This window comes from Condylura cristata, unplaced genomic scaffold, assembly GCF_000260355.1.
Source record: "Condylura cristata isolate star-nosed mole 26May11 unplaced genomic scaffold, ConCri1.0 scaffold00019, whole genome shotgun sequence".
Classification (NCBI taxonomy): domain Eukaryota; kingdom Metazoa; phylum Chordata; class Mammalia; order Eulipotyphla; family Talpidae; genus Condylura; species Condylura cristata.
Genome location: NW_004567120.1, coordinates 23,899,296 through 23,911,471, shown reverse-complemented (window position 1 = coordinate 23,911,471; position 12,176 = coordinate 23,899,296). Strand labels below are relative to the sequence as shown.

At 41.5% G+C, this 12,176-nt stretch overlaps 2 protein-coding genes across 3 annotated transcripts in view; one reads left to right on the top strand and one right to left on the bottom strand.

Moving 5' to 3' along the window:
* Positions 1-3,574, top strand: part of TMEM255A (transmembrane protein 255A) — a 56,031-nt gene extending 52,457 nt beyond the window's left edge. For both annotated transcript variants that reach the window (XM_004685759.2, XM_004685760.2), the window contains one exon: positions 1,190-3,574. In XM_004685759.2, coding sequence (XP_004685816.1) covers positions 1,190-1,348 — 159 coding nt within the window. In that variant the 3' untranslated portion in view covers positions 1,349-3,574. The remainder of the gene's footprint in view (positions 1-1,189) is intronic.
* On the bottom strand, positions 2,330-11,376 carry ZBTB33 (zinc finger and BTB domain containing 33). Its single transcript, XM_012727133.1, has 2 exons — positions 11,202-11,376; positions 2,330-8,858 (listed from the first exon to the last, which is right to left on the bottom strand). The coding sequence occupies exon 2, from the start codon at positions 8,854-8,856 to the stop codon at positions 6,832-6,834; it is 2,025 nt and encodes a 674-aa protein (XP_012582587.1). The 5' UTR covers positions 8,857-8,858; positions 11,202-11,376; the 3' UTR covers positions 2,330-6,831.
* Positions 11,377-12,176: the final 800 nt, after the last annotated feature.

Sequence of the window (12,176 nt, the reverse complement as noted above, 5' to 3'; positions counted from 1 at the left end):
GATAAATGGATCTTTTTTCATTATGATTACTATGCCAGTGCCTCTGAGAGCTAAATACACGCAGAAAATTGTACTTCTTTGGCTGTTGGCTTCTGTTTGCTCTTCCTGAGAACCTGAAACCGGCCGCCTGCCTTCTGCCATCCCTATAGTCCTCACCAGCCTTCAGGCCTCAGCATGGTCCACCATTGGGGCAATGTACCAACACCCACAAGTGGTACCATGTTCTTTGAATAGAAATTTTATTTTTTTAAATGCCAAGTTCATCTGATATACTCCTGAAGTCATAAGTCACTCTTTCAACATTTATTCAGCACCCACTACTTGCCAGGCATAGTTTTAAGCTATGGGGGATACAGCAATGAGCAAAACAGGCCAACCATCCTTGAGCAGGGAACTCACTAGGGTTAAGGGCAGATACAAGAGCCAGGGGAAGAGGACACATGACTTTTAATGTGCTATAATTGACTGGCTATTTTAAAAATCCACATCCACTCCCTTCCCAAAGTCAGGCCATACAAAGTAAACGGAATCCTCAGTGTATGCAACCTGGCAAGTTGCCCCTCTGTCTTGTCACCGGAATTCTTACCTCCACACCATTGTTCCCCAGCCTGCCCTGCTATGAGAGAGTTACATGAAATAGTGCTGGACTTAGAAAGCTCCAGTTTAAAAAAAAAAAAAAAGCACCATTTAACTGCTCTGACCCTCGTTCTTTGTTCTTTGTTTTGTTGTCTAAGAGATGGACTCTTATGTAATATGTTCTCCGAGTAAACGCATTCCCAGGTATTAATGGCTTAACCTCAATCAATGTTAAGGCCCAGCTACCTTTAAGAATGGTCTGGGTGTGGTTGCCATAGCTCAAGGGAGAAGCATGGGAGGCTTGCGTTGTAAACAGAAGAGGGAGTGGCGATGCAAGAGACACCTGGGAAGCAGGAACAGTGGATTGGAAACCAGCTGCATGTGGGGCTCAAGGCAGCGGCAGGACTCCAACCGACTCTGCATGAGCTTTGCCGCCTGGGTGACTGAGATTATGGTGCAGCTCGGTTTCTCTGCCCTCAGAAACTCTGTGAGGTTTGGCAGCTCATTGTTTCGGATAGAAACTAACTTGGTCCATGCTCAGTTTTAAATAATGACTGAGTCTGGGGAACTGCAACCTCACTCCCTCAACCCATGTTTGCTTTTTATTACACAGCATTCCAGTGTCTTTCCATCTTCCCCTCCTTCTGGACTTTCTGATGAGCCCCAGTCAGCTTCACCTTCGCCGAGCTACATGTGGTCGTCCAGTGCACCACCCCGTTACTCCCCACCTTACTATCCTCCTTTTGAAAAGCCTCCACCTTACAGCCCCTAAAAAGGAATGTCTGCCGGCTATTGAGATTATTGTGGCTTTTGTATTTCTGCTTTAGTGGGAGTGTGTAGGGTACAAAATCTCAAGTGTGATTCTTATGCATAAAGTTTGACCATGGCCTGCCAGGCTAGGGAAAGATAGGGATGAAGCTTATTCATTATCAGTGTAAAGCAGGTATAGCTAGGCAAACCCGCACTTCTAAAGAGGGCAGTGTACTTTCTAAGCAAGGCTGGGGAGCCACCCCAGCAAAAAGCTTGCTTGTTTGGATGTACATCACACCAGGGCACTACTGTCCTAGTCAGGAGCAGTGCGGCTGCTGTTTCACTTTATGTGGATGGAGTGCTGTCCTCGGGAGCTTGGCAGAGTGCCACCCTAGCACCTTGGTTGAAGCACCTGGCTTATACGCTCTATCTTTCCCTACCACTCAAGTCAGTCCCTAAGGAAAATTTCCCAGACGTCAGTTCCAACACAGAGAGTTCTCGATAGGATTGTGTGTGCTTGCGTCTGGATGTTGAAAAAAGCTGCCCATCTCTCTTACTCCTCTCTTCTCTGTATTGTAAAAATGGCTGTTGTGATCATTCCGCTCAGCTTTTGTTATCAGTACCTCCCAAAGGGAAAAGTGCAATATTCCCTCGAATAGTAGGGAACAGGAATGATTGTTCAGGAAGCACTGAAACGCGCAGAGCAACACATGACGTGTTGAATGTAGATCTGTTACACATCTGATTAACTTAGATGGCAGTTCTACAACATGTTGCAGTATTACAAAATACATTTGCCACAGAAGACATTAATCCTACAGTTAAAATTCTGAGTTAAAAAAAAAAGCCAGGTTAGGTCCTTGGGTTGTGATAGGAATCATTACTAATCTTTGTGACTACTTACTCTTCAAATATTGTGCTTCAGCCCCAGCAAACCGCACGTATCTGGCACCCCATCCCAAGGGAATCATTTGTATTTTAATGCCACTGCTCTTATTGGTCCTTTTTTCTGTTGAGACCAATCACGACAGCATTCAAGATTATGAAAGTGTTACAATGCCGCTTCAAGTCTGCAAAAACCTCTAGATGTAGCCAACTCGACAATCTTTTAAGTGTTATCTTAGATTTAAAATCCATCTGGCACACTGCAGTAGGTAGCTGTACAGATCCTTCGAGTATGCATAGCTTTAAACCATCAACCCGACGAATTCCACACTTTGCCACCCTTGCCTTCACTTCAAAATGAACACTTTCCATTGCGATCTTATGTTAACCTGAGACTTGATTGACTTAAAGGAAGATTGCTAATCCTACACTTGTATAATGTAAAAATACAGGGCTACAGGATGGTACCTAGGCGGTACCTAATTAGACATTGTGCAAACACAGAACACATATATCCGGCCAATTTCGCTACGTAGCAGGCGAATGCTGGTGCTCTAGTCTACCTTGTAGACACCCAGCCATCAAGGATTACCAAGGCACAACACGTGCACTTACTGTTCACAGTAAACATTTGCAAACATTCAATTTAACTTCTGACGTCAAGAATGATGTCTCATCCAGATCTCAAATCTGAAAAACTATAATCCTTTTGCGTTATATACAATTACTGTTATTTTCTATAGTTTTGAGCATATTAAAATTCTATCGGATTTCAAAAAGGGACTAATAACCAATTGACTTACATACAACTATCAACTTGTTGTAATACTCTGAAATTTCTTGCCGTTTACACTTTACCTTTTGCTTTAGTAAATGTGTATGACTATTTCATTTTTTAAAAGGCACCATTACACACTATAACCTACATTTATCACATTTCTTAGTGTTAAGATTCTATGACTCATTTCTATGTATTTTTCTTACTTTACAACAAAATAACTTGAAACAGTATAGATTTTGTAACACTTAATTTGAGCAGCTTCTTTTTTTATTACATTGAATTATATAAAGTGCATGTTACCTTAGGAAAATTAATATTTGCTGCTTTACTCTTTTGCAGAACATTTGCTGTAATGAAGGAATTTGTATTTCCAATATGTACCTTGACTGCATTTTGTAATATTTACTGCTTTATTCCTAATTCTGCTTTAAAATATTGAACTGGGCATGAAACATTAAAATATTAATCCAGAACCTGTGTAAACTGGATGTTGCTTAAAATCTGTATCACTGCCATGTTGGAAACCCAGACTGCTTTTGTGATGTTTCAGATTAATAAAACTATCTTCCTCCTTATCACTTACATCTGTCTTCATGGAATCCACTAAAGTAGCATAAATGTTCTAAAGCAACTGACAGCAGCTGACTCAGTCAGACTACAGTGGTTCAAGATACAATGGGGATGCTATTAACCACCAGAAATAACCTAATAATTTTGTCATGCTGTCATCAGAAATACAGCTTGTCTCCTGATATAAAAATTGAAAAACAATGAAAATGTAATTTCTGAAAAAGAATCTTATAAGAAATACACTCCAAAATCAGAATTAAAACATTTTATTTTTGCCATAAGAAGCTCTACGAACTAATATCAGGTAATGGTTAATGAAAAGTAGAACTTAAAGTCATGATAGGTATGGTTGTACACATGTGAACATTACAGTTTGGTGGAAATGAACAAGGTTTCATGACTGACAGGAAGCCAGTGCTGTTGATTTTAGCATTTAATTCTTTAGACTATGCATGCCTTGACAATACAAAATACCTTGATCATTTTTTGTGCATTTGTTTTACCTTTTTGGTATAATGGGAAAATGAAGCATCAATTACTCACAGTAGTTTTATGTGGGGGATCATCACCACCAAAACGATAATGATCATTTCAAATATATTTTAACCTTGCAAGGATGCTATGGCATTTTTTAAATCTTTGTTAAGTTTGAAAATTGTCGTTTTCTGCTATCTCTTAACAAATTGCTATTTCAAACAGTTCCTAACTGGAATACTTAAAGGCAATTAATTAAGCATAGGAGCAAATTTGAAGCCAACTTGAAAGGGGAAAATGTTCAATAGCCAGAAAGCTAAGTATAAAACAGGGAAATCCCGTAAGTTTTAAATAGCATCTCGCTACAGATTTCCAACCCAATAAATACTGACAGAGTTTTAGCCTTAAAGGAGTATTCCACATGAATTCTCCACTTTGGCTTAAAAGAAACTTCTAGAAAAAACCGAAGACTCTGACATACATGCCAATAAAAGTCTTCTGGCAAAAATACAATTAACATTTTCCAGTTTTCCTCATCCTAAAAAATTGCAGAATATACCTTCAGTCAGCACAGAATTTAAATTTTATATTCACAATTTACGTAGCGCACAGCAGCAACAAAAATTATATTGTGCAGAATGGAGAGTTTTCCGTTATAGAATTCCTGGTTTGTCATAATAGCCTTGTAGAAATGACCAAGTTTTATTATGACAAACTAATTTACCTAGCACTTAAGTCTGAAAGATCTGGAAGCTCTGCTGGCATCAGTGTCATTCACACTTGTAAAAGTAGTTTCCACTAACTGATGAAATAACACTCGTGAAGCTCAAACTTCCACTGAAATTTGTGCGCCCTACAGTCAGAGAGCAATGTTATCAATATTTACACAGAAAGAAAATAGATAGCATGATTCCAGAGACCACAGAGTCTTAAGCAGTAAGGTAATTTAAAATTTTCCAATGTGTTTACAAAATGGTTTGAAGGCTTAGATTCACAGAACAGAAAACAAATAGATGCACAGCACTCTAGCCTTGGTAAGCAAAGAATTGTATTATTTTTCTTTCTCCTTGTATTACTGCAAAAACTGATGCCTGATACCCTCAGCTACAAACTCAAGAGACACTGAAACCATTATCTTCAAATCTGTCTGAAGAGTGATGCATACATGAGAAGTTATGGGTAAAGCTTTAAGTTCAAAGTCAAGAAATAGACTATTTTCAAAAATACATGGTTAAGGATAAGGAGAAAGAAAATATCTATGTTGAATTAAGAAATACTTAAGCAATGTTACAAATGACTAATGACTATGCACAACAATCTTTTTCAATATCTATTAATTTTTTTTCTTTGCAAAGTCATTTACAGAAGTTCAACAATTTAATCCTGTTATAAATGCTAGGCTATATATTTGTTCCAACCTGCTTCCTTTTAGTACTAGCACTTCAATAATTTTATATTTTCTACATGTTTAAATATGTGTCATTTTAAAAGGAAGATAGGTGGTATTTACTGTTCTCAAGATAAATGGGAATCAAAAAGCCTATATAACATTCCATATATAGTTTCTGATTGCTATCCTATTGCAGCAATTTGCCAATGGAATGGAACTGACTTTAGAAGGGGTAAAAACCTAAAAGGTTTTGCTGAAAGGAAAACACTAGATCACTGATTCAACTATTTCAAACTGGTGAAATCTAGAAGAAAACTAGATTCTAAGTATGACTGTTTAAAAATATATGCCAGCAGCCTCCGCCCAAAATATGGAGGAGTCTCATTTATGGAATCTATCATTTATAAAGATTTATACATAAAGGTTTATTTGGTGGCTTTCAGATTAAAAATTTGAAAAAATTCATGTTAATATTTTACACCCCATAATGAGCAAAAGTGAAATATCTCCATTCACCTCTACTGTCTCGATCAAATGAGAGCACAGAATTCAAAACAAGTACAACGGAATTTTTTATCTCCTGTCCTATGGAGATTTGTTTTTCAGTAATATTTCTGCCCACAAAGACCATATTGCAAAGGTATACACACACACACACACACACACACACACACACACACAGAGATGTGTGTGTATATACACACACACAGTAGTCAGCCACCAAAGTTTTATCCTAGACTATGGCAATAAAAGCAAGATTTAATTCTAATTAGCTAAAACTAATTCATTCTTCAGATGAGAAACTGGTCTGGTCTGCATGGCCATTTTCATGGAGGGAGGGAAGAAAGAAATTGCTATCCATTTGGACTAGCAGAATACACAACCAAGTGGAAACTCATTCTGAAATATTCCAGAACAACTTTAGAAGTTCTTGTTTACTTTTTATGCCATATACAAGACACAACACACATTTATAGTCTCAATATTAACAAAATTGAGAATTCAGCAGTAAAGTGCTAACTTGGAAGGGGAAAGTTGTAAGATATACTAGGGTTTGCTAATAACTCCAGTTATTTTCAAAGAACATTCAGACTGCTTCAAATTCTATTCAGGAAACTATCTCTCCAAGCTTGGTTTGTACTTTTTTTTTTGTTTTTCTGCCTTTTAAATGAAGCTGAAAGCTAACTATATGAACATATACCTGGGAGGGGGAGAAAATTTCTTAATCTCTACTCAAACTTTCAGAATAATTTGTTTCTAAAAATTATCAACAAATAATCCAACTAGACTATCTTCAGATGACATGGTAGATCAAATCCACTTTTCACCTTAATTTGTTTTATAAGTCTTCTGAAATCCCTCCCCCTTAAATTCAAGCTAAAACTTTCTGATATTTCACAGGAGTTCAATAAGATTCTGGTATTATAAATTCAAACTCAGTACTGCCATCTGTTACATTCTGTTTAAAAATGGCATCATTTTCCTGCTGAATAAAAATATCTTCCCAGGTCATTGGCTTGTTCTGAGGAGTAGATGTGTTCCCTACTGGAGTTTCTTTCCCAGCATCAACCTTATACCCAATACCATCATCCTTCATTCCAGGCACAGCACCTGACCTATCAGAAAGGTATGCATATTGTCTGATCTGTAAAGACCTGCATGGATGTAAACGATAAAGCTTCGAGTCTCCAGAAGGATCTTGGCTATGGACTGACTTTATGTGCGAAGACATAAACTGATAGTTTATGAATGATTTGCCACAGGCCAAACATTGGTACCTTCGCTCCCCTGTGTGATGAATTTCATGCTTTGTGCGATATTCTGCAAGAGGAAATACCTTCTCACAGTAACGGCAAGGATACTTCTTCTCCCAAGAATGAATGTTGAAATGTCTCCGCAAGCTTGTCAGGCAGACATATGACCTTTTGCATACAATGCAGATATAATAGACCCTTCCATCTACTATTAATTCATAATGATCATCATGTTTTACTTTCATACGCTTGTTTGCCGTCTCACCACTAGAAGTTTTTGGCAATTCATTCTCAAGTCTGGCCTCCCCTTCATCAGGGTCATCTTTGACAGGGATTACTATGTCATAAGTATCTTCGCCAATGTTTGCATAAACCTTGCAACCTGTTGACAAGCCTTCAATTTCAGTAGCTGTATCTAAAGTAATGATCTTCTGACCCTCCGTTAGATGTTTTGATCCTAAACTTGGATCATTCGTGTTTCTAGTTATTATATCTGAAATCTTTAAAGAATTGGAAGGTGGCTCTTGCAGAAGTGTAGGAATCTGCATCTTCTGTATCAATGATCCATCAAATGTAGTATTTTGGGAGATATCAGCCTGTGGGACCAAAGATGTATTACTGACTGCTGAATCTGGACTGGAGCTAATAGTGTCATCGTCATCATCTATACTTTCCTCCTCCTCTTCTTCATTGGCTTTGCCTCCTGTTAAAACCGCGCTGCTTGGTGTCTGCTGATTCTGCACAAGTAAATTGATTGAAGGAGACATATGATTTGGAAGTGAAGAACTGACACTTGGTGGCGTAGTAAGTGGTGTCTGATTTAACAAGATAATGTTGGGAGTCAGATGTGTCGGGGCTGAAGATACCAGCAATTTTTCATTTCCTTGTGTTTGGCTGAGAGTTGCCTGATTCACAGAAGTAGGAAGTTTCTGACTAGGTGTGATATTTGCTAACGGCGGAGAGTCATTGCTAGCACAAGGTGCAACATCAGAAATAGCAACAGAGCCTGGGTTAGGCTGGACCTGGGCCACTGCAGTGGTACTTGGCAAAGTCTCCTTTGCAGGCAGAATCTCCGAGCAGAAAATGACATCATCATCGTCATCGTCATCATCAGAATCGGTAACAATAATCTTTTTTGTTTCATAATCTTCAGCAGATAAAGAAAAAGATTCTGTTATAATAGGCATGATAGTGGCCCCATTATCTTGGGCATCATCTTTTGATTTTTGCATTTCAACATTCTTGTCACTAGAACCAGGCGGTAAGGTGTCTGCATTACCATCCTGAGCTGTACCTGAGATGCTTTTAACCTGTGACAATGGAACACCAAGTTCTGCTATAAATTTAACTCCCAATAACTGCCCTGATTTTATTAACTCATCAAGTAAATCTGATCTAACTCGAACAATTTTAGAACTATAGATATAATTGAGAATTTCTGCAAAGATCTCTGCTCTTATAAAGCTCAGCTCAACAACTTGCCCAGCAACTGAGAAGAGCTGATGGAAGTAAGTACTAGACGCTGAAAGAATATTCCTGTGAGCCCGGAATTTTCGGTCTTCCACAATAACAGTAACATCACAGAAGAGTCCATGACCACGCTGCTCATTCAAGGAGTTCAGCAGGCTGCCAGAGTACTGAATGTCTGTAGCGGAAATCAGTTTTCTACTCTCCATGCCTATAAGGGGAAAGGAGGAGGGGGCAGATTAGGAAAGAAAAACAAAAGGACTTTTTATCATGAAGAATTTAAGCTACAACATCATTAGCTTATTCAAGTTTTAAACAAAGTTTGGCATAACTTTTTGACTTTTATATAAATTGTTCATAAAGGCTGGTTTTTGGACCGGCCTGTATATGTGTGAAATCTCATGACTTCCTCCTGAGGAGAGACTAGCAAGTTTTCAATTGATCTACAGATTTGAACAGTAATCTCTTCCTCTGAATCTCAGACACACGCTATACCATGAAGCAAATTCTAAACATTAGGTTTTTTTTAGTTCCATTTTTGGGTTTTCTCTTTAGTTTTTTAACTGTCGTGAAACTTTCTGAAGAAAAGTCTTCACCATGAACATACAGAAGTTATTTCACCTCTAAGTAAATGATAAACCTGTTAGGTAAGTCTGGTGAGCCTGAAAAACCTACCCTTTCTAAAAATCTTATCTTTAACAAGTTCCAAAGCTACTCCCTACAACCAATAGCTTGATCATTATTCATAAACATGACAATTATTGTCTCAACTTGCCACTATTTTTCTGTTCTTATTTAAATTGGGGCACTTCATCTAACTAGACTATGAAACACCTTTCCATCTTCTCCTCTTCTTCATCCCCTTACCTGGTCTCCTCCTCACCTCTCAACCTATACAATCTCCAGAGGAAGAACTGTTAGAGTGCCAAATAGGCTAAACAGTTGCTATTGTGAAAAAGTAAGACAAAGAAACGTTTCCCATTTCCTAATGCTTACTTGCATGCAAACAAAACATCTCATCCCCTTAGCAAAGAATTACACATGCATTGGTATAGGAACTTCTACATATCAAACTTGCAGTGAAAAAAACAAACAAACAAACATGAACTTGTTGGAAGAGAGCAGAAGTTACTCTAAAAACGGGGGGAGGGGCTCAGTAAATAGCAATGCTATGTACTACCTCCAAAACATTTTGTGCCCTTCAGGTAGATACTCCCAGTAGCAATAAGGCTGAGTTGGAAACACACACGCTATTCTGATAAGTACTTTTTGTAAATGAAAGCTTTCATCACTAATATTTCTTCACTTTAAAGTTAACAAAACTATCACAGTACTTAAGTTCTATACACGAGGAAGGCAGGGAGTCTCAAACATCATCTACATTTTTTTCAAAATCGCAGGTCAAAACCACAAAGTAGGCGAAAAGTCTAGAAATCAAGGATTGAAAACATCATCTGCTTAAAAGGCGCCCCTCTTCTAACAGTACCAAGGCATTCAGTTACCATAAAGGTATTCATCAGAAAGGGTGACCTTTGGACAGCAAGACAGTAACCAGCGCTTCAGAAATACGGGGATTTCGACAGCAGTCACTTTTAAGTGGAATGAGAGGCTTTCTGAGTACGGTCCCAGATATTTGTTGTTTGCAAGCAGGTTTTTCCAATGAGGGACTGCGTTAAACCTACGTGTCCAGGTGTCACTGGCACTTGGTTTCATTTTGTTTAGGTTTTCTCCTCCTCCCGGTTAGGGTGGGCCCAGAACGGTACAAATGGGTCTGAACCCACCGCGAGATTGGCGACCTGACCGTGGAGAAGCCGTTCGGCATCATGGTGAGATCAAGCCTTGACCGAGGGCATGTGAAGGTGGCAAAGAGAAAACGCCATCCGCGAGGGAGCGAAACAAACCGACACGCGGCTCCCTGCGGCAGCTGAACCCCAATCTTCCTGCTTCCACCCCCTCTTCCCTATTTGCACCCACCACGGCTGCAACCCAGGTTTTAAAAGCCCGATCCACGCCAAAAGGGCGCTTTTTGCAAACACAAACAGAGGTGCAAACGGCAGAGTGAGGGCTGGGGGTGACCAGGCGAGCCAGGGAAAGTAGAAGGTGGCGAGCAGGAGGGTGGGGTGTTGGGAGGGGATGAGGCCAAGCAGGCGGCATTGTTATGCCCTGGGAAGGGGACGGAAGGGGAAGATGGGCCCGGCAGGAAAGCTCTCAGTCCAAGTAGGGGCTCGGAGGAGAAAAACAGGCACAAAAAGGAAGGCAGAGGGACCGAGGAGAAAGCCAAGTGGGTCTCAGCGGTGGGCGCTCCACGCTCCGGGCCTACCCAAAGCACCCGCAGCCTCCCGGCCCCTGACGGCGGCAGGCACCGCGCCGCGGCCCTCCGGCTCCGTCCCCTCCTTCGCTCCCGGCCCACACAAAGAAAGGGCCGGAGGAGCCCGAGCCTCCGACTCCGCCGCTTCCTGGTTCAAGTAAGGAGAATGCAAAGGCAGGCGCGGCCCAGGCTCCGAGGCAGCGGGCGCGCTCCCTCGCCCCTCCCGGATCTGGGCCCGGCGCTCACCTGCTCCCCGGCGCCGCCGCCGCTCCCCGCCGGGCCGTGCAGAAGGGTGGGAGTCCGCCAACGACAAGCAGCCGGACGGCACGGCGATTCGGCTCCTTCTTTAAACGTCGCTCCAGTGTTGGGCGACGTCGACGCGGCTGCCGCCACCGCTGCTACAGCCGCCCCGCGCCGCCGACAGAGGGCACAGCGCGGGGGCGCCGCGCTGAAGTCAAAGGCGCCCTCCTCTTTCGAGTGCCGTTCGGGTCTTTCCGGAAGGGCCCGAGCGCTCGGGGGCCCGGCTTCGGCGCCCTCCTCTGCCCTCGGCTCTTTCCGCCAGGGGGCGGAGAAAGACTGGGAAGCTCTCGAAACGATCGACCCTTTCCGGAGGGCGAAAGGGTGGGAAAAAAGGAAAGGGAACGCTGACCCGAGGGGCAGGGTTAAAGGGAACCCAGTCGCTTTCTTCGAAATGCAGTACAGGCTGCTCGGGCGTGAACACTTTAAGAAACCACGGTTTTCACATCTTTGGCAAGTTTGAAACTGCTCTATGAGCCCGTTTGTAACAGGGGAAACCACCTTGAAATACAAAGTTGAATGAGTAGAACTCAATTCACTGTGTCTACTCATTCTGATAACTCAAGTTCTAAGATAATTACATAACCAGACGATAGTAACTACTTTCAGAAAATAAATCTAGTGCGTGGACTGACGGATTGTTGACCACCTGTTTGATCTGTACCACATCTTACCTCAGCGTCTGTGCAACCCCCAAATTGTTGCCCAGTGCAAGGTTCTGCCTTGTGCGAGCTTTTGCCCCGTGCAAAAAAAAAAAGGGGGAACCATTTAATAGTTCTCATCGCATCTGTGCTGGTCCAGTGGTCTGTTCTAGGTGGACTCTTGCAGGATCTTCTCCCCAGTTCGTGGTGCTGGGCAGCCAGAAGGTGCACACCACAGCTGGGAGGAGCGAGCATCTACGAGGCGGCTGGACGCCTGCTCCTA

Coding starts and splice junctions, on each gene's coding strand:
- ZBTB33 (XM_012727133.1), bottom strand. CDS start 8,856: ATGGAGAGTAGAAAACTGATTTCCGCTACAGACATTCAGTACTCTGGC.